Source organism: Embiotoca jacksoni, unplaced genomic scaffold (assembly GCF_022577435.1).
Source record: "Embiotoca jacksoni isolate LCO1_2020_lvr unplaced genomic scaffold, fEmbJac1.0.p SCAF_5, whole genome shotgun sequence".
Classification (NCBI taxonomy): Eukaryota; Metazoa; Chordata; class Actinopteri; family Embiotocidae; genus Embiotoca; species Embiotoca jacksoni.
Genome location: NW_027185403.1, coordinates 5,860,812 through 5,883,316, shown reverse-complemented (window position 1 = coordinate 5,883,316; position 22,505 = coordinate 5,860,812). Strand labels below are relative to the sequence as shown.

The 22,505-nt window shown below is 41.0% G+C and overlaps 3 protein-coding genes across 4 annotated transcripts; 1 reads left to right on the top strand and 2 right to left on the bottom strand.

The window, feature by feature from the left end:
* Positions 1 to 248: 248 nt before the first annotated feature.
* On the bottom strand, positions 249 to 2,879 carry tmem35 (transmembrane protein 35). Its single transcript, XM_069171310.1, has 2 exons — positions 2,625 to 2,879; positions 249 to 1,637 (listed from the first exon to the last, which is right to left on the bottom strand). Exons 1-2 carry the CDS (start codon positions 2,742 to 2,744, stop codon positions 1,272 to 1,274), a joined length of 486 nt encoding a protein of 161 aa, XP_069027411.1. The 5' UTR covers positions 2,745 to 2,879; the 3' UTR covers positions 249 to 1,271.
* A 1,632-nt stretch (positions 2,880 to 4,511) lies between these two features.
* arl13a (ADP-ribosylation factor-like 13A) lies at positions 4,512 to 12,698 on the bottom strand. Of its 2 annotated transcripts, none has more exons than XM_069171309.1 (10): positions 12,565 to 12,698; positions 7,961 to 8,077; positions 7,557 to 7,627; positions 7,215 to 7,467; positions 6,943 to 7,048; positions 6,570 to 6,775; positions 6,354 to 6,462; positions 5,311 to 5,584; positions 5,106 to 5,222; positions 4,512 to 4,995 (listed from the first exon to the last, which is right to left on the bottom strand). In XM_069171309.1, exons 1-10 carry the CDS (start codon positions 12,570 to 12,572, stop codon positions 4,940 to 4,942), a joined length of 1,317 nt encoding a protein of 438 aa, XP_069027410.1. In that variant the 5' UTR covers positions 12,573 to 12,698; the 3' UTR covers positions 4,512 to 4,939. The 2 variants fall into 2 exon arrangements, with proteins under 2 accessions (XP_069027410.1, XP_069027409.1); XM_069171308.1 differs by lacking the exon at positions 12,565 to 12,698 and adding an exon at positions 9,340 to 9,392.
* A 925-nt stretch (positions 12,699 to 13,623) lies between these two features.
* xkrx (XK related X-linked) lies at positions 13,624 to 22,277 on the top strand. Its single transcript, XM_069171284.1, has 3 exons — positions 13,624 to 14,547; positions 19,870 to 20,129; positions 20,466 to 22,277. The coding sequence occupies exons 1-3, from the start codon at positions 14,204 to 14,206 to the stop codon at positions 21,329 to 21,331; spliced, it is 1,470 nt and encodes a 489-aa protein (XP_069027385.1). The 5' UTR covers positions 13,624 to 14,203; the 3' UTR covers positions 21,332 to 22,277.
* The last annotated feature ends 228 nt before the right edge of the window (positions 22,278 to 22,505 follow it).

Sequence of the window (22,505 nt, the reverse complement as noted above, 5' to 3'; positions counted from 1 at the left end):
GCGCTGTAACACATAGGATGAAGTAAACAACCAACTCCTTACAGGGCATGGTGACTAACCCTGCATATGTGGGCAGTGTGTTGTTTAATTCTGATAAGAAGGAATCACTCTGACAGAAGTTATATAACAAGATTACAACGCAAAAACCGCTTAACAGCATCCAGTGTTGCAAATATAATGTACAGTTGGTTAACTCTGATTGAATGACATGAAAGAGTGCTAATAAAAGAAACAATATTTAGTCAGTCTCACCTCCAATACTTTATTTTAAGTATATCATTTACAGAAATATTGTGAATTTCAAAACTGACAGCATTTTCAACTGCAATAGGAATGCTTTTTATATCTTTAAAGAGGAAAAATAAAACTAAACCCATGATCAGAATTTAAGTTTAATACTTCAACTGTGGATTACAAATGATTAAATCAATGATTTAACAAGCAAAAAAAAAATTTTTTTTTTTGATTTGGTTATGTTCTGCTGTACAAGCTGGCAGCAGACACCTGAGACAGCAACCACTGCCCTTTCCTAAACAACTTCACTGTGATAATAGAACTCAAAGGAGAAAGAGGACATTCAGCTTATTTCACTTTGGGAGAAAGGATGTCATGCGTACCTCTGGAAAAATCTACTGAGATGAAAAATGAATGAGGAATTATATGTTTGTTTTCTTCCTAAACCAGCGCACTGGTAACGCTGCATCAAAATATTATGTAGATATGTAATACGATGTTTAATTAGTACAAAATGCTTTCAACACTGCTCTTCTTAGTTTATGTTCTATGATGTTGACCAAATTGAACATGCTTGAAATTTAAGTATTATCAGTCTTTCCTACCTGCGGTATAAAAACAAATTAGAAAAACAAGCTACAAAGATTCTGTCATGAAAAATAACATTCTCTAAACAACTTATAACATAAATGAAACTCATACTTGGGTAAAAACACAACCACTTTTAACACAGTATAGAAATGAAATAAATAAGGAAACTGGACTGACTAGTGTAACACTGAGCTGAGCTCTTCAGAATTTCCACAGGTATGATTGTCCACGATTATGTTGAGGATGTTTGGGTCAGGAGTTCTCAGTTTCACAGTAAGAGTGCACAGGTGAGAGTAATCAGTCAGTCAGCTGGACGGGACAGAGGATGTGTGTGAGGGGTAATATTACTAGGAGTGACTGTTTACTTCAAAATTTGAATTACTACAATCCATTAGAGGTGCACCAGGTTCCTTTCGCTGTGGCTTGGACCAAAGTGGAAGAGGATCTTAGGACTGCTTGACCTTGTTCTTTTCCTGATCGTTGATGTGCTGTTCTTCTCTGCTGTCCTCTCTCTCCGGCCGGTCATCACTCTGGCGGGCGATGAGCAGTCGGCAGGTGAGCAGAATACCAAAGACTAAAGCGTGGGCGTACCGTTTCAAGGGGTCTCCTACTAGCTGATGGAAGAACAGGACGGCCAGCATGACCAGCAGCAGCAAGAAGTTGGCCACATCCTTCGGCCTGCCCGGCACCAGGGTGAGCACCACGCCGCAGCCCACCTCCAAAGAGCCAATGATCTTACGCAGGAGGACTGAGCTGATCCCAATCTTTTTCAGGCCTGGCAATGCCTTGGCATAGCTCTTGTATGCCCTTTTCTGAAACAAAGAGTACAGAGATCTGTTTAAACATCTATTACATGCAACTGAGGTCCACAAACTCCACCGGGCGTCTTCTAGTGAGGTCATTCCAGGATCATGTAAGGTCACCAACTCAAGTGTTAAGCATCCCAAAGCATTTCAAGTGTGAGCTATCATCAGTGTGGTTGCACCATTTATCTTCAGCCTATTGCTCCCCGTCTCAAAAAGCCTATAAATGCATACAATTACTATAAGAAAATGCCCTCGGGACTTGTCGATGTAGATTTGGCATTGATTAAACCTGCAGGCATGTATCATCTTCCACACAGGATATTCAAGCAACAGAACCAGCAAGTGCATCTCAGAAATTGCTCGAATGCGCCGCCATTGCTCTTCATCTGCTAAGTTGCTCTTTGCAGCTACAGCACATATATTAAGACGTTAAAGAGCAAGCTATCGCTCCCCTATCTGTTGGTTATCCGTATGCGTATATGTCCGCACATTTAAACTAAATAAGAGCATGTTTTAAGCATTCATTCAGTCATTATCCCTCCCCGTTTCAGCGTTTACTGGCTAATGACAGACAAATTCCGGTTTGTTTTACGTATCCATAATGATTAATGAGCGTAAAACCTGCGTTAATACTGAATTATTTTCAGGTTTATCCAACAATATGCAGGCCTAACCTGTGTGATCACAGGCAGGTCTAAACATTTTATATAACCTTGCAGGATGCACCGTTGGGAAAACAAGGCTTCACAGAGGCAGATGAGGGGGAAAGAAAAAAAAAAAAAAAAAAAAAGCAGGCCAGTATCTAAAGCGTTCGTTTTTCCGTAATCTTTTACTATTAAAGGTCGCCATCTCCACACATTATTCAAGCCTGAGAGGCTACAGCGTCTGCAGCCAACGCAGAACAAATGGCCTTTACCCCCCCCCCCCCCCCCACCTCCCTCCCCCTCCGACAGATGCGGACACTACATGGGTAAAGATTTAAACGCTACTCACCATTTCGCTGTATGCATCTTTGCTTAGTCTCGGGGTGAGCTTAATGGTGCCCATAAACACGAAGAACAAACCCAGAGCAAAAGAAAGGGCCACAATAGTTATTGTCCTTGGTGAGGCCATCTTTCGCCACCGTGCGCTGCAGCTGCCAGGCGCTTCCCACTGAACCGAAATGAAAGTCGGACTATTTTCCCGGTGAAGCTACATCAGGGGGATGGGCTTTGAGGATGAGCCACAAAAAAATGGCGACGCGGTCCCCCCCCCCCCACACACACACACACACACACCCATCTGCGCCGCTAGCATCCAGAAGCAGGAGAAGACTGTTAAAACAGCCTCACACGTTAGTTGTCAGCGCTTCACTTATTAAAAACAAACCCGACATTGCCGGGATGCCGGTTTCGCTCCTATAACTGCAGGAGGTCGTCTTCTAAGTGTTACATTGTTGGGACTTTTCGGTTGCCGAGCAACCAGCAGACACCAGGAGGTCACTGCGCCCAGGGAAGAAATAGTCCCACATATAACCCCCATAAAAACAAAAACAAATTGATGCTTTACATATATATATATATATGCACTGATTGAAGAAGTTGGATATACCGTGTTTTACTAGGGAGCTTTATAGGTGCTGGTAGGTGTATTTTGTTAATCTATCTCATTTATATGTATCTAATCATATATGATTATGCAACAACTGTGGTCATGTTACAATTGTATCAGTTGCGGTTGAACCATTGTCCTTAGGTGCTGCCTAAGGAGTACTTGCTATTCAGTTTGGATATCATAATGCATGGTTTTTAGTTTGCCAAATTCTCAATCTTGCAATGTTAATGAAAGAGAAATATTAATTTGTGGATCCCCCGTGTGATTCAGATCCACTCCAAAATTTAATAGGTTCTTCCTTGTCAGATGCTACACCAAGTTTCAGGAAAATTGGTCCAGTAGTTTTTTTTTCTAATGCTGCTGACAAACAGTAAACAAGCAAACAAACCTAAAGATGATGGAAAACATAACTGCCTTGGCCGTGGTAAAAAATCCCATAGATTTTGCCCAATCCACTGATACAAACATAGACTTAGACATTTGATGACTCTGACCTAGGTGGTATTTGTGCTCCCTAAAAAACAACAACAATAACTGCCCTAAATAATCCTTTGCAGTATGTAGTCAGTAGTCATTCTTAGCATCTAATTAAAGCCCTGAATAGATAATTTTTTTTATTTTCTATTTTTATATAAAACAAGGGCCAAATCTGTTTAATGTAAAAGGAACATTTTGCCTGCTAACTTTAGCCACCTCCCCTCAGCTAAGTAATATTATGATAAAATCTCATATTACACCTTACATTACAAAATCAGTAGTTTTCCCATACATTTCTGCAGGATATTCAATGAATTACATGTAAACCACAGGTTCATAGAGGTATATTTTAATGTTATTGTGTTGGATGGAAAGTTTTACATTTATTAGTGAGTAATGAGGACACTATATGCGTCCATTTAACTACCTCCTCCCATGGATTTTCAGAGTAAAGCCATCATAATCACTCAACAAACCACAGAATCTGTTTATCTGTAATGCATTTAACAATTTTTCTAATTGCTAAAGTCTTACAGCGCAATCAACATTGATGAAAATCCAAAATCCCACTGCCAAAGCCAGAAACTGTTGCACTAAGTCTCAAATCTGTTATGCCATCTGACAGCTACCCAGTTTCCTCAGATAGGAAATAGGATATGTACTCTGGACTGTGGAAAACTGCACAAATAATTATGAGATGGAAAAAAAACCTGCACCTAAAAGTAGCAACTAACTTGTAGCACAAATAATTTGTGTGCTCAACTGTATATGCTGCTTCTGCAATGTAAACACGAAGACAGGACAAGCAAGTATAATGACAAAATATTTAATATACAATTTCACGGGTCTGTTCATCAGCAATGTCCCATACTTTTCCCAGCACACTGCTCATTGCTGGAAAATGTTCAAACAATCATAAAAAACAAGGATAAAATTCAAAGATTATTTTTCCCTTCCATTCAAAACTGCTTATACGTGTAGAATCAAAATCCCCTTTAACATTTTGGCCAAGTATACAAGTTATCGTCTAACGTTTTTAAAAAATAACATTTTATCTTATGTTAGTCTTCATTATTTAACGATTATTCAGACCTGCCCTTCACTACACAGTGGACGCTGCAGTTTCTCCAAAGGTTCAGGGATCAGGTAGTCAGTCTACAGAGTGATGTAGTGTGTTGTTTACTGCTGCTATGGACCATCCTCACACTCCGGGGAAAGGACACAACCAGCATCCGCTTTCACTCTCTCTGATCCTGACGTTCCTTCAGAGCCAGAATCGCTTTCCGGTAAAGATCTGTCAGGAGACAGGGTCATCTGGTTAAATTAAAGTTGTGATTTCATCATTTCAGAGCCCAAAGTCTTCTATTATTTAAATGGTGGATAGGAGAAGTGGATGAAGCTCACCAAAGGTTGCAGAAAGGTCCACGGGTTGAGAATAAGCTTCATGCATCTCCTCCGTGTTGATCTTGTTTTTTCTTTTTACTGTCTTCACTTTCTTCTTCTTCCTTTTCCCCCCTTTAGCTACACATGAGATAAAACAATAATTAGATTTTCATTTTTAAACAGCTTACAATCAAAAAAATGCAGTCCATTGGTAACTGGTGACAACCTTTCAGCGGTTTCTCGTCATTTTCAGGTGATTCCGGCACATCCAGAATTTCTTCTTTCACTTTTGTTTTGCCCTTCAGTTTGTCCTTTTTCGGAGGGATCAGGGCACTGCTGGCTCTGTCTCTGTGACCAGAGTTTTCCTGCTCGCCTTCATTACCATCACCCTCCTCTTCCACTTCCTGTTCAATGGCCTCTTCTTTATCTTTTTCACTTTCCTTCACTTTAACCGGCTTCTTCTTCTTCTTTGTCGTCAGCTTCTTTTTAAGCGTGGTCTCCTGGAAAAGAAAAAGAAGGTTTGTGATGCCCGTTTCATTTGACATAATCATGGATGACTTCACTATTGTGACAAACAAAATATAGGAATACTTTAACAAAGGACACAAACATAATAATTGGCATTCTTGTTGGGAAGAGGCTGAGATACAAAGGTATGTTCAGGCTATTCATCAGTTAGTCAGTTGATATTAATTGTTCTGAGTCTAATGTGAATATTTGCTGGTTTTCTGAAATGATGGAAAACTGGATATCTTTAGGTCTTAAACCATTTGTCAACCCCTTGGTTAATGCAAAACCAGGATGGACAGCTTTGACTATTTTCTGACATTTTAGAGACCACTGGACTCTCATTTAATTGAGAAATAAATACCAGATTATTCGAGAAAGAAAATAATTGTTAGGGGCAGGAGCCCAAGTATGGTAAATAAAAACATAAAAAATTCTATCAACAAATAATCATAGTGAAGACTGACATCATTTGTACAGGCATACTTTACAGAAATATTCACCTCATTGCCTTTTTATTGGGTTAAACTATATAGTTTAATGTGCTTGAATGCATCAGACCTGCTACAACGTCTACATTGAAGAAGATTATATTGTTATGATTTTTAAGGATAGTGTCAGAGAGGTGTTGCAACTGGTTTTTACTGTATTTATGTTAGAGACTGACGGGATTTTTGTGTAAGTGCAGGTTGAATTTATGGCTGAGCTTTCAATCACATTAGATTTTTTTTTTTTTTAAATAATGTAAGATTATCTCCTGACCTTTTGCAGCATGTTCCGAATGGGTTGCAGCTTTCCTTCGCTCTTGGTCTTTTTCTCCTTGTCTTTGGGCCGATGAACCTGACGAAGGTCTGACTTGCTGGATCGCATTCTGACATGAGAATACAAGGTCAGTGTGTGGCTCAGATGAACTCAACTTTAAAGTTTCAGCTGTCCTGTGCAGCATGTGAGTTATTTTAATGTAAAGGCCTTTCTTACCGTTCGACTTTGGTCTTTCTGCGTACTTTCTCTGTTTTTCCATTCTTCTCTTTCTCTCTTGGTTCCAGAGGCCTCTTGCTGTCCTGGGCTACTCGATTACAGAGCTCCGGGTAATCCAGACAGACAGCACGCAGCAACCAGCGAAGACCTCGCAGAGTCTTTCTGTCTGACCAGCGTCGCAGGTCCATTAAGGCTGAACAAGGCTCCTGAGTGACAAAAAAAAAAAAAAAGGTCAGTTTCTCTGCATGTCTTTAAGGTGTCCATTTATCTAAAATTCTCTGCTGCAGATTATTTGTTTACCTTATTTTCTGGCACTATTGATTTAGGTCAGATCAGATTGCAATTGCAGATTGGAATTCCGATTGATACTTACAATATGGCACAGAGAGCGGCTCTGGTTGACCAGCTTCTCTAGAGACAGAATCTCGATCAGTTCACTTCCCAGCAAAGCGTTCATTTTATCCTGTTTGTTGGCCAACCTGCAAAAAAGAAGCAGAAGCAGAGTGATTCTCATGTCAGCATCACAATCATCCAATGAATAACTGTTTCTGTATGTTCAATCATTGGCCACCAGAGAGCAGTGTTTTCACTGCACATGGTGTCAGACCACATGTAAAATTCAGGTATAAAGCTGAGTGTAATTACACCAGTATGGGTTTTCCTGCCACCCTCGGTTGCCTCAGTAGGTCAGCAAGAACCTCTTTGACCTCCTTGATCCTCTGCCTGTCACTGGAGTCCACCACAAATATGATCCCGTGAGCTTCTCCACACAGCTCCCTCCAGGCTCCCCGCGCCTCCACTGATCCTCCAACATCCAGCAGTGTGACCAGGTAGTTCTCCACCCGCAGCTCATTTTTGATGCAGCCAAAGGTGGGCCCTGCTTCCACACCATGGGGGACTGGAGCAGGAAGACACAGGTGACTTAGTTGTTGTATTTCAGCTCCCAACACTTCAGGTAAATTATTTTTAAAGTCATTCGTACTTTACCTCTTAACATTCCTCTGATGGAGGATGTTTTTCCCGCTTTGTCAAGTCCAACCACAAGAATGGTGACTTTCCTGCAGACAGATAAATACATTAGTATATTTGAGCTAAAGTAGTAGTTTTAATTGACATCTGTAGATTTTATCAGCAATGAAGGAGCTGTACATGTACAAATTAATTTTATAAAAAAAATACCAAAAGAAAAGACAGTCTATTTATGATCTCTGTACAGAAAGCTTGTTTACTTCTCTTTGGGAGTTGGGATTATATTAATTTTACTACGTAAACTAAGTATTTCGTTAGTAAGAAACATCTGAACACGAGGATTGTTTAGTCGAATATTGTCAATCTAAAAAATTTGAAGTTAGAAGTTTGTTGACAATTTTGAAGAATTGTTTTCTTTGTACCTGATTGGCTCCTGTATTTTGGAGACCCAGGTGCAGCAGTTGCTCATAAGGTTGAACATGTTTACTTGAGATGAGCAAGGTGTGCACAGTGGCCACCATCTTCTCTGGAACTGATACCTGCAAGCAGATGGCAAACTTTAGTATGACACACACACATACGCACAGAGAGGGCCGGCTGATTGAGTCACCGAGGGCCATGGCCCGGTCCGACACAAAGATTTTGTCTCTGTCTCCTGTGGGTTAAGGAGATTTTTACAGGTGGTCACTCCAGACACTGCCTTCACTGCCAAGTGTCTCTCCCGAGAATACAACATTCAGTCAGATCCAGGACCACGTATTTCTCTACTTTCAGTCTCATTACAACCAAATATTTTCTTCTATTAACTTGTCCTGATATTGTCTTGTATGGTACTGATTATGTTTGAGCCCTGTAAAAGCATTCTTAAATGGCATGGGAACTATGAATCGTCCGCATGAGTCTTGAGTCAACACATATGCAGCAGGTGTATCTGAGGTAGTCAGGCCATGCGCTAAAAAAAAATCACTGGCAGATCTTCCAGTCCTTTGTCCATCGCATCTGTTCAGGCCGCATAATCTGCTAAAGCCTGTTTAGAATGTCCTGATTTTACAGTGTTGTTAGCAACAGTATCATCAACATCAACAGTTTTAAGTGCTTTTAAAACACAAACAAATCACTCTTCTGCAGTGCTAAATGCTGAAGTTCTGAAGTTCTGCACAATGACCAAGCTTTAAAGCAAACGTTTCCTCCATGTGGAAGTATGAAAAATTTAGATTTTTTTTTTGTTGTTGTTGTTGTTGTTGTTGTTGTTGTTGTTTTTGTTTGTTTGCCTAGCTACAATAAAATGTAGTTGCTGAGATGTTGCTTTCGCTGAATTTTTGATTCTGGTCCATACTTAAAACTGCACAGAATACATGTAAACTTACATGTTGATTTTTAGTTATATTAAAAAGCACAAATAAAAAGAGACACTGGAATTTAAGCACAAATACGCCAGTTGTAAAACAATTTGTGTAGCATAATAAAAATCCCAATTATCAGCAATAAATGCTTTAAAAAAAACTTACACTAGACTAACAGTTGGTTACTTTGTATTTATCAGTAAAAGAAATCAACTGTTTTATTAATATTTCTGTAATAATGTCTTCAAGATACTGAACAATGTGCCAGGCTAATCTCACACAGACAACCAGCAAACACAACACATGGTAAGTTAACTTTTGTAAACGAGTGGATTAAAGCAAAGCATTTTGTATTCAGCAGTCACTAAACTACTAGTATTCGATACAAATAAATGAGTACTCTACATGTAAAAAATGCAAAAACTAAAAGTTTAACAACCTGTTTGAGGAATACTTACAGTAAGTCTATGTCCATTCATTTGTTTGGGTGCTTGTCTCTACTAACATCTTGTACACACCAGCAACAAAACTAATCAGGCTCACACTAAGCCTTTGGTCACCTCATGTGGGAGGTGCAACATGGGAAATGTTGTGTAGGCATTTCAACCAATCCTGGAGTTCTCTGAGCCAATCGCTAAACCCATTGGATGGTGTGGTTCTTCTCTAACAAACCAAATGAAGGTGCACATATCTATCCATGAAACCTAAATGTGTCGCCTGGTGTGATGTGTGACGTGCTCTGATCTCCCAAATCAGAAAGTGATAGCATGCAAAGCTTTTGTACAGATTTAGAATCAACAACTTTAGTCTCTTAGGGAGATAATGACATCATGATGGCCTTGCCGTGTCACACTGCAATGTACTCACTGAGTTCACAGGTATAACTGGAACAAAGGCTAATATGGACCTATATTTACTTGTGAGGTACATCTTCTGTTGGATTAGACGGTTCTGGATGATAACAGTGTATCAAATTCAATTCAGTTTGATTTATATAGTGCCAATTCACTACATAAATCATCTCAGACTGCTTCAGGCTGAGCAGCATTTGAAGACATTAGGAAAGAAAACTTCCTTTCAATAGGAATAATTCTTTGACAGAATTGGACTCAGAGGTGAGGTTGGTGTGAGAGGAGAGCGCAGAGAAGAAAGATGAACATAAATACACAATAAACATTGGGTAGGTTTATAAGATCAGAAATATTCAGCTCTGGAGCCAGAGAGACCTGCAGAAAGGTGCATGGGGAGAGAACAAACTACTGGAGAGAGAAGACACAAAGTCATGCGCTGGTGGCATTTAAATTCATAGAATGTGAGAGGAAGGAGAGGAAAGGAGCTCGCTGCATCATTGAAGGTCCCACAGCAGCCTATAGACTTATAGAAACATATCTAATGGATGTATAAGGGTCCCTTTAGCCCATCCCAACTATAAACTTAACCAAAAAAAAAAAAAAGGTTTTAACCCCTAATTTTAAAAGTAAAGAGGTTGTCCTAAACTGGGAGCTGTTTCCACTGGAGCAGCGGTAAGAATTTATTTACAAAACATTTGAATCACAAAGAGGTGAAAACTTTGTCATAGATATTAATTTTTATCTGTCTTTAAATATTAATTTTCTATTATGAAAGGCTTCACCTGATCAAGATATTACATAACGGTATTAATACAATCATGAAGCCTGTCAATCACATTTTGTAATGTAGCATTAGCCACTAGATGGCCTCATATCCACCAGATCTATATACTCTGCCAGAGGCTGCTATGCATCATGTAGTCCTTGTAAACAATATAATGTCTGTGTGTTCTAGTCCCTAATTAGATAAGATAAGTTTCCCCTGACACTAAATCTCACTTTTCTCGTTGTTGAATTTACATGTAGTTGCAACCTCTATAGTAACCAATCCTCATTACAGATTATTTCCTTTTTTCATGTTTAAAATCTGCTGAAAATATACAGCAGGTGAAAGAGCTGCTGCAGCCCTGATTAAATTGTAGGCAAATAAATGTCCAGTGACCTCTTTCTGAGACTCATAGCAGTGATTTCTGTTCAGGCTTTATCTCATTATGTCATTAGACCAACGTCCAATCAGGCACTGCCCTGCTCTGCTGACTAAACTCATCCCAGACTCTGACCACAGCCCTGTGTCAGCTGACACTCAGACACAGACACACACACACACACACACACACACACACAAAACAGCAGCAGATAAACACCACCCCCGTATCTGTTCCTCCCCACATTGCAAACATGTTTCAGACCCCCAACTGCTGATTTTGCAGTCTCTCTTACAATTATACAACTTTACACGGTCAGATCTACTTTAAAATAATAGTTAAACATCATGGGGAATATTCATTCTCCCTCCTGAGCTAAATCCAGAAGAGCTTCATTCTTGACGAGTCATCTAGTGTGTTGTTCCTATATTAAGTCCAACCTTCCCACACACACACACACTCACACATGCAGACACACACGCATCCCGACCAGTCTGTGCATCAGGTGTCGGCAAATGTAATTTATTTTGGGACGTGACTTGCTTGATACATCTCAACACATACAGTCTTTGCTGTTTGTAAGTTTGAGCCAAGACCACTCAAGTTGTTATCAGTAGTAGTTTTTTGGTTTTTTTATATCTCCCATTAACTGTATTGAATACAAGACGGAAACAATGTGAGGAAAACAGGCAGAATGATCCACATCAAATTATTCCCTAAATCAATAAGATGTGTTTAGCATTCACCTAGTAGGTTTTTATTTTTTTTTCCAAATCAAGATGATTAATTCATTAGTCTACGTTTTGCATACAACTGATTGCTGCTGCTTGTAGCTTTATATATATTTATTGAGTCGAATCAATCTCATTAGTCCCTCAGCAAGAAATTTGATAAGTGTATTGACTAAATGTTAAGATTTTCCTTTCACAATAGTTCAAAGCAAAGAGAGAACTCGTGTTTTATGTCAGTGTTGTAAAGAATTTAAAGCAGACAAGCAGCGTACCCTCTCTCTGACCTGACTGACTAATAAAACAGTGCACAGGGCATGCTTGGTGCTACGCGACAGGGTTTTCTGTCCTCCTCTTCTCTGTGGCCTCTCAGAGCACACAGCCTGTGCAGTCTGAAGTCAGTGACCCACACCACTGCTTCACCAAACACATGCATTAGTAATGACGAGCCTTCGTGCATTGTGGTGACCCCCTTTCCCAATGCCAAGCTTGTGTCAGCGACTTGGAGGAGATCTGATTAGACAAGAAAAGGATTTTGTGTTGGAGTAAGCTGTGTAGAAACTGTTGCAAAATGTGTTAGGAGCACCTCCCTTTGTTGTTTTTTTAGTTAAAGAGGAAATTACAGCAAAGATATGTGGAAGTCAGCTCCTTTCTTGTTCAGTACAAATATATTTAAGCTGACACGCCATGCAGATACCAGCCCGAGCAGAGAGAATCATTTTGTAATGGAGCTGTTAGATATGCCACTACTGCTTGTGCCTTTTTCATGCACCTTACAAACAAATAACTCTTGTTTGTATAAGAAGTTGAACAAACATCCCGTTTGTTCTGTTCAGTTGCTTCACAAAATGTTGCCTAATGACCTTTTGCTCTTTACAAATAGTACTGTAATAAGGAAATGTCTGTGAGAAACTGAATGAAAGGATTCAGTGTGTGTGTGTGTGTGTGTGTGTCTGCACCTGTTCATGTGGCAGCTCCACTCGCAGGCCTGCAGGTCACTGCAACAAGGCCAAGTCTTCCCTGCTGGTGGAAACTAAAAATGGAGGTGCAGAGAAACTGATCTCTCTGTGCTCGCCCTGCACAGTGCTTCCATTTGGACATTTCCAAAACAGCCTGCAATACAACAACAGCGTGTTTCTCGCACTGTTTTCTCACATTTCTCTGTGTATAAGCAGCAGTTAGTCTGAGTCCAGAGAGACAACTTGTCTTTGTGCTCCTCTCAGTTCACAGTTTTCTCACAGATCGTGAGTTATTTTAGTTGAACTCAGAAGACGCCCACTGTGATTTTACAGCTGTGACCTCCACGGGCGCAACACACCACATGTAGGGCAGCTGAAAATAACACAGTTAGACATTTCGTTCTGTATATTTACAAATTTCTTCTAACATTTCTATCGCTACGTCTGATGTTTTTATCCCCTTCTTTTTTTGATTATTTGGTTATGTGTTTTCTTTCTCCTGTTTATACTAATACTGTAGGCTATTAGTCTGTGCTGGAAATTTGTGGATGCATCTTCCCCCAAGTGTTTACACAGCCTACTCTTTAAAAAAAAAAATAATAATAATTTATTGTAATTAATACTTCTCTCTAGGATTTTTGTTTTTAGTAATAGTAAAAATATTCTACAGTCGAATAATTTCTTGTAATTTGGCATGTTTTTAACTTTTACGTGCTTTTATGCTTAATTCTATTTCCCTGAATAGGTAGATATTATAGCCTGTACAGGCTATAATTCATATATCGGCCTTCAGAATAGATATCAGACTAAATTTAAAACCTTTCTTTGTTCTCCGTGCCTTCAAGTGCCTGTATATGTGCACATAGCATACTCGGCATATAAAATAGCGCCTTCAGTGTTTCTGCAACGCGAACTCGTTTTTTACGTGTTGGTGTTTATTTAGAAAGAAACGTCTCAGAATTGTTTTCAATCAACGTTTTTGAACTATTGTATTTATTTTGAAAACTGTATTTCCGGTATCTGTCTGCGCATGTCTGACTTGACGCAACTGTTTCGCTGACAGCAGCCCTACAAGTATGCCGACACGGAGCCACCCAAACCTCCCACTCCCCACAGTCAGACTACTCGCTGGGTTTTGAACCAGCAACAACGGGTTCACTAGAGTTTAGATCTCCCTGTGTTTTTTTTTTACGGGGGTTGCCCGGCAGGAGTGTTTTTTTTTTTTTTTTTTTTTTTTTTTTTTTTTTTAATCCAACTGACAGCGTGACGAGGCTGAAGTTTCCCGAAAACTGCACACAAGGCAGCGGGTCAATCTGTGGTGCCAACAGTGAGGTGGTTTTCTCTGGATTAAAACGGCCCCGCGGCACATGAATGCCGCGGACGACGACGGTAAAATCAGACAATACAAAACCCTGAGGGGTGGCTCGGTGTGTGTGTGTGTGTCTGCAGCGGCGCGGGGGGCTCAACCCAGCGGCGAAGTTAAATGCAATGAGACACCAGCGATGATCAACTTGGTGGAAAGTTGGGAGAGACGGCGCAATAAAGGAAATATTTACAAAAAAGTGATGCTTTTGGAGACGGGTTCAGTTTGAGGATCCCGTGGCGTCTCGTTGCTCGTCAGACGCGTCCAAATTTGAACATGTGCGAAGTGGCCGCGGAGGAGAGGGAGATCACGGACATGGACCGGTGCTCGTCGGTGGTGGACAACGGGGTCATACTGATGGTCAATCACAGCCGGATCCGTCCTCCCCTCAGCGTCGTGCTGGCCACCGTGCTGTACTGCGCCGAGTTCGTGTGCGCCGCCGTGCTCAGCGCCATGTACCGCAAGACCGACGATGTCGTCTGGATGGGCTACACCATCGCCTTCGTGCTACTGCCCGCGGTGCTCATTCAGCTGACCCTGACCTTTATCCACAGAGACCTGGGTCGGGACCGGCCTCTGGTCCTCTTCCTGCACCTGCTGCTGCTCGGCCCCGTCATCAGGTGGGGAAACACGGGGGGGCAAGGGGGGCTGCATGTGAGAGGAACATTTAACAAACCCAGACACCTTACAGTTTGGCTGGTCATAGATTATTTGTTTACTCAGCAATTCATAGATTTGATTCGCAGTAAATTAGGCATACAAAAATTAATCACTGACTTTTTCCAATCAGTCCCTTCATTTTCATCTTCCTTTAGTCTCTCTTATTGAACATGCAGTTTCCACTTTTCTTTTCACAGTGTAGAACAACAGTTCATGCCATACAAATTTACAATCATTGTTAAGTGCACATCACATGATGCTGCAGCCTTTTATTAATGGATTTGAATAGAGCTGCAACATTCAGTCGATTCATTGATCGGCCATCAACAGTCAAAGTCACATTTTACCAGAATAGTGACTTTTTAAGAGTACAGTTTGGAATATTTCACTGCTTGTCCTTATAAATACTCATTATTCAGACATCCAAGAGTTGCAATGATTAGCAAGTAGTTAGTTGGTCAAATTTAACAGCATATAGTTTGACAATTGTTGCAACTTTAAAGTAATTTTTGGAGCAAAAAGGCCAAGAATTGTGAGGAGATTGTGCTTTTCTTTCACATACGTGATAGGAAACTGAATCCTTTTGGCTACTGGACTGTACAAGTGCTGTGAAAATAACAAGACATCACTTCCTGCTAGGCAAAGTTGTAATTGGCATTTATTTGTATTACTATTATTTTGTATTTTTTCACTTTTACATAGATTAAACCATTCAAATTAAAATAATCTGCAGGTTAATAGACGATGATAATAACAGTTAGTTACAGCCCCAATGCTGACTGACTCATTCATCCAGTTATTATTCTGATAACTTTGGTTGAACCAGTGTTTTTGCACTGAATAAAGATTGCAGATTTGGCAGAAAACTGTGTCACTCCAGATGGAAAGCGAGTTCAGTATGAGAAACAGGAGGGATGACTGAACATAACCACCTCCCACATCATCAAACATGGCTTTACAGGGACAGACTTAAAAACAAACATCCTTCCCTGGTTTATCCCTCCTATCCTTTTTTAATTTGAAGTCTCCCTGATGGGGAAATACTGCAGTTTAAACTCTGAAACCACACCGTCTATTGACTTTGCACGGCTGGTTTCCACCCTTGTAATGCATCCTTTATGCTTATGACTTGTTCCACTCAGCTGTATGACCTCATCTCAGATAATGGCACCCAAAGGCCTCTGTGCTGCGGCACAGTCAGACCACGGATTTGGCTAGACTGGATCAGCAGGAGGAAGAGAGGTTTCAAAGGGATTGTAAATGTTACCAGAAATGATACAGCTTGATTTTATTTTTTTTTGGGGGGGGGGAAAGATACAGATGAGACAATCTACAAGAAAGCAGCAAGTAAGGTTTGATATGTTTTAAAAAGGTCAGTTCAGTTAAAGGAAGGAGTTCTGTTTGAATACTGTCAGCTCACACCTCAGTGACGGTTGATCTTAGCTGTGATACCTGTTTGGCGAACCATGACTCATTTAGGATGAGGTAGGCGGAGACTTGTGCTTAAGGTCTATAAGATTCAAATCTACAACTCCTCCTTCTCTCTTTGACCTTTGATTTGTCACCAGTGTGCTCAAACGGAGGTGTAGGAAATTTACTATACTATAAGAGTTAATTGAAGGGTGTGTTCTTTCATGGGGCAATAAATTGAACTTTTTGTTTTAGTTGGAGGTTACTTGCCAAAGAAAGAATGTTTTGCAGGAGAAAGTGTAGCTGAAAGGCATTTGAATGGTTTGATTTATGCGTAAAATATATCGGGTCCATTATATTTCAAGAGCATTTGCAGATAAGAAAATATGCAGATAAAATGATGGATAAATTTAGAACCAGGAAATTTGCTTTGTAATGCAATTCAAAAGATAGGAAGTTATCTTCTCTTCTGTGTTAAGTAAACCGTGTGTTTGGTCCTTGTGTAATATAGTGTATCAAAACAAGGCCAAGAATTTATGTAATTCCTGCTTTTCCAGTTGTGATGAATGCCATTTGAGTCAAAAGGGCTTCATGAATCAGGACAATGTATCGTATTTAAAGATTATTTATTTACTAGCACGCCCTACAATATTCAAAGTTTCCACTATAACTGGATCAAGGTCATGCTCTCAGTGGTTCGGGCCGAAGGTCTATAATTATTCAGGAACACATTAGAAATAAAGCCACCAGAAGCTCCTCAACAGAAAGCAGAATAAACACTTTTAATCTGCATGTTGAAGCGTACAGTGCAGAAGTTCTGTATTAGGAATGAATTGCTGATTGAATCACATTTCTACTGTAAGAGAGTGGCAGAATCCCAGCAGTACTGACAGTCTAATGTGTGACTTTTGGAAGGGGTTGTAACATGAAGAGATCAGATCCCACAAACATTAAACTTACAACTATTATACTTAAGAATTATTTAAAGAACCACCAGAAGGAAACCTTTCTTATGAGAGGATGAACATCTTCAAGAACCTCAAACATGTCCAGAGGCCTCTGAATAAACTTGGATCAAATCTCAAGCAACATCCTTATGCTAAAAGTGACATGCAGGGGGAACATTTTTTGTTGTTTTTTTTACCTTAAAATAACAGCTTCAAAATAATTTTGATGATACACTCACTCAAAAAAAGAAAAATCTATCAGCTGTTCAAATCAAACAAATAAGCTAAAACTACACATTTTGAAATGTGTTTATATTGCTCAATGTCACAACTAATATTTTGTGTACAGAACATGTCTGAAGTGTGATGAGAAATACGATAAATAGATTTTATTCTTAAATTTGGAAGTCAGAGTAAAGACTTGAGATTTCTTTTCTATTACTTACTGCTAAAGGCCAATACTTTTTGATAAACCCGCTGACTTGAAAATGATTTCCATTCACACCAGTTAAAATCAAAAGCTTGGATACATCAAACAAAAGAAAAATAAATGTATGGTTCTGCTGAACAACGTGAGCACCTTCAACCAAAAGCAGCTGCATCTGGCGGTCAACTATGCGCACTTGCTTTCGATCCCCTTTCACGTCTCGCCTCCACCCGAGAATGCTTCGCTCATGCCGATGATTTAAAACAGCAGCGACCGTGAAACGGCTTCTAGTCTGGCTGCATCTCTAATGTAATCACTTTTTGCAGTTATCATCTGTTACTCTACAGCCATAATATATCTCTGATGCAGGCTTGTAATGTGAGGCCACTAAACAAACATTGTTATTACAGTACAGCTCGGTCCGTTCTGTTCTCCGTGTTCTTAATATTCTGTTTTGTTCTGTCTCTGGGCTGTGCTGCTGTAAACAGATCACCTCAGGTCCTTCTTGCCTCAGATGGGAGGTTTCCTGTTTGACTTGGGGATGGTGTGATTGCTGAGCCTGTTGCGACACGGTCAAACATACCATATCTGCTATCAAAAGAGTAATTTCAGCTCATAATGTTTACAGACAACTGCATATAACTATATATCTCTTATTTGTAAGAGCCTTGTTTTAGTTGTGCTGCAGTCTATCTGAAGACAATACGACGGTATCCACAGAGTCAGGATTATCTTATGATGATTATATTATTACTAGCTGAACCTTGTCTTAACTCGTCTCCTTAAGTATCCTCCTAACGCAGGAGCACAAACTACATAATTATTCTGTCAGCTTGGACCAGTCTCGACATGCACAGCTTCTTGTTGCGTGTCTGTTTTTGTTACAAATGCCTCAGTCTGATGAGGCCGTGTCAGTGAGCCTGATGGGGTCATTTCAATGCTACCGAAACAGGATGATGTTGCTAAAAAGATGCTGAAAGAATTTCCTGTAAACTCTGCTGCCCTGCAGTTGGAGATCAATAACATGTCGCTTCCAGACTTCCTTTTAAAGGCATTTCTTCTTCATTTGTGTGGTGTTTGTCACACCGCGCTGCTGTAATCACACACTGAGGGAACAGATTGCATGTTTAGACTGCAAATTCAGAGCTGCAGCTCGTCTTTTCCTTATAAATCCCTATAAATCCATAAGATGCTGCCTTGGAAGTCAGCATATTGAACCTCTTGGCTAATGCATTCGTCTTTTGTGCTGTTTTTATTCCACCCCAAGTGAAATTCAGTCTGCCTCCGAGTCGCTTTACAGATTCCTAAGTGCATGCTGGCTCGAGTTTAGCACCACCGTGCTGCATCCCGAGTCCATTGTGCTGCCAGATTTCCTGGCAGGGGATATCGGTAAATCAGGTTTTTCTTTCTCTTCTGTCTGCTTCTCTGTAGTCAAGCTTGTACACAAATTCTGAAAAACCCTGATCAGAGTGAAGAATAAAACGTGTGTGAAGATAGCAGGGTTCCCACAAGATTGCTTCTGCTAACCTCTCCAGTTTGGGTCAAACCCAGTTCACAGGGAGCTTGGTGCTGTAAGTAAAGAGTGCAATCTACCTACGAGTAGCAGCTGAAGCAACAGTGTCTGAAAATACATTGCAGAGTAGAGATGTGAGATTTAGTGCTGAGGGGGAATATCCGAGGGCTGAGGGTTGTGTTGCTGAATGCAGATCTGCAGGGCTTTGAGTTTCAGGTCATTTTATTTGAATATTATTCAGGAGTTACAGTGTTGACATTTTGTGATTTGGCAGGGATAAACTTACACTTTCAGTTTAGATAGTTTCACTTTGAACTTTTGTTTCTATGATTTGAATAAGGCTTGTGGCATGTGGGCCTCCAAAAAACATTTAAGCATTTGATTTTCTTTATCCCCCACTGCTTTTCTTAAATATTCAAATATTTTGTCTTTAAAGTTTGCAACCTGCATTTGTGGCACAGAAACCCAGTTAAGTGTAAAACCTGTTTCCCTCTTCCTGAACATTGTGGATTTCCGCCGAGACCAAACACAGAGAGCATTCACCTTGCAAACCTTCAGGGAACCACACCCTGAGAGCCTCAGGGAACTGCGTCTTCTTTCTTGTGACTGCCCTCTGCTGGAGCCTCATTCCTGTTTGTTTAGCTGTGATTTACAAAGAGATGTCTATTTATGATGGATCCCTTCCATGAGATGACATATCTCTCAGATCACTGTTGTGTTGGTGAAAAATGTGCTAAACTGAAGACAAACCACAACAACAAATTGCTGATGAACAATCCCTAAAACTATAAATACTTTGCTTTATTCTACATATAGTTTTGCTTTATAGCTTCTCTTGCCCCTACATGTTCCTACTATGATTAAAAGTTGTCACAACACAGACATTATTACTCTCCGTGGTGGCGCCCTGTATGTTAAACATAATGTTGCACTGCCCCCTGTCGGTGTGTAAATATCACTTCACTCTCTCGTCTCTCGTCCTCAGGTGTTTTGATGCCCTGGTGGTGTATTTCAAGGCAGGTAAAAAGGAGGAGCCTTATCTGACCATCTCCAGAAAGATCAGCCTGAAGAAGGGACAGGGGATGCCCATGGAGTGGGAAATCGGGCGGACGGAGCGCACCCTGGCCATGCACAGGAACGCCTTCAAACGCACCACGGTCATCCAGGCTTTCCTGGGCTCCACGCCTCAGCTGACGCTCCAGCTGTACACCACCATCCAGGAGAAATACGTCCTCCCTGCGAGACGTAAGAATCACTGAGGGGTCGGGGGTCAAGCAAATGTGCCAACATTAACTTTCTTTTAGAAAGCACTGATTTACAGGCTCTTGGCAGGCTTAAATGTCTCTCACAATGAAAATTCTGAAATTCTTTAAGACTGTGACTCATCACCTTGATTTAATGCTGTACAAAAAAAAACAGTTTTAGTGAATGCAAATGTCATAACAACACCAGGAAAAGTAAGTTAATGGCAGTCTTTCCGTGCCCACATAATTGCACCTTTCAACAAAGCATTTTTGAATGATTTTCAGTTGCTCTTGATATTTGTAAAGTCTAACAGGTGACTTGCGTCTGCGTTCACAGTGACTCTGATGATCATCACCCTGATCTCCATCACATACGGAGCTCTTGTGTGCAGCGTTCTGGCCATCCAGATCAGATTTGACGAGTACAAGTTGTGGCTCCGCCCTGCAGCTTACCTGTGCATGATTGTGTGGAGAGGCTTGGAGATCGCCACTCGGATCATTGCTCTGGTCCTCTTCAGCACGGCTCTCACCCACTGGGTGGTCCTTGTGGTCTTGGTCAACCTGCTCTTCTTCTTTTTCCTCCCCTGGTGTCGCTTCTGGGCCAGTAAAGGATCACTAACTGAGGCCGTAGACAAAAACTTCTCTAAGTTGGGCACCGTGGTGGTGCTGTGCATGTTCACGCTGCTCTACGCCTGCATCAACATGTTCTGCTGGTCGGCGGTGCTGCTGGACCTCACCCAGGACGAGCTCATCGAGAAGAAGCAGCGCTGGGACCTCCTGGCTATGTACTACTGTGGACGCTTTGTTGAGAACTTTTTCCTCATCACACTCTGGTACTTCTTCAAGTCGGACTTCTACGAGTACGTGTGCGCCCCACTGCTAGCCGTGCAGCTGCTCATCTGCTACAGCCTCGCCGTGCTCTTCATGCTGTTCTTCTACCAATTCTGCCACCCATGCAGACGCCTCTTCAAGCACAACATCCACGACTGCCTGCACTGCGTCTGCTGCCAGAGAGGGGGGGATGGAGAGCGGGGGAGGCGGGGGACGCTGCCATCCTCCTACTCCACAGCCGGCACCATGGTGCTGGTGCCAGAGGAGCCACTGGAGCTGCTGGACCCTCAAAACTCACAAGCTCCCGATTTCACCAGTCAGCTGGGAGAGAGGGAGACGGCCATTGTTGATGACATGATGGAAGCAGCCTGAGAATTGATTCAATTTATTAATTCTGATCTCCAATGTAGAGATGCATCTTGGGAATAGATGCTGGTCCCGCCAGGTGACCCCCCCCTTTCCCCGCTGAACGAGGCCTTGAGTAGTTAAAAACAAAAAACAGGATGTTTTTGATTAAATGAGGTCATGTGTTAAAGAACAAACGTTTAAATTTTTTCCTTCAGTGCACAAAACTTCACTCATTCATGGTTCTGAGAGGGATTTAGGTGAACTCCCGATGTCTTTATTGAGGATGATTACGCACACTTTAGGGCACGGTGAGGCCCTAGTGTACCAAAGAATGTAGCGTGTTGAGATATGCAGCGATGCACAAAGGCCGCTGTTGAGAGAGCAGCACTGAGCCAGGTGGTGTGAGGGAAACGTGCCAAGTGTGTCCGAAGTGGATGAAACACTGACCAGGACACCCCCAGTTTACTTCCTCTAAGGGTTTTCAAACCACGAAAGCCCCTTTGCACATGTTTGCATCTGTACTAAACCGACTTTTAAAAAAAAAAAAAAGAATGAAAGAAGAAACAGCAGAATGGCAAGAAAAGGTCAGAGGAGGAGTTATTTATCTTCCTCATACTGCTGTTATGAATGCCTTTTGTTGTTCACTTTCCAATCTGGTTTCCTTAATTAAAAAAAATGTTTTAATGTTGCAAAAAGACAAAACACATTCAAAGTTAGTGAAAATATCCATCTGAAAGAGGCTTTAGAAAATATAATTTGTGTAACACTAGAGGTAATTCAGAAATAATCTTGCACCTGATGCATTAACAGGACTCTGAATGAGCTTAAACTTTATTGAAGTGCTTTGAACTTTTGCTTATTTTTTATGTTTTGTTTGTTGATACAGTGCCTTGACTACTGTTGTATTACTTGAACCTTCAATAAAATGTCATAAACTAATTCGTTCATTAAAAAAAAACATGTCTACACACTTATTCGTATTGTCTTATTCGTGCACTGTAAACCCATATGTGTGATATGATTGCGTCAGTGTCTGCAGGGTAAAAGAAGGCGTTAAGGTGTGAAGGACACTTCCTCGTTCCTGCCGTGCGTAAAGTTTGTCCAACCCCAGTTTCCAGTAGGAATGTGGTCATTCAGCTGCAGGAGGGAAGCCTCACTTCTAAACTTCCCGAACTGCGCAATTTCTCATCGCCGCTAC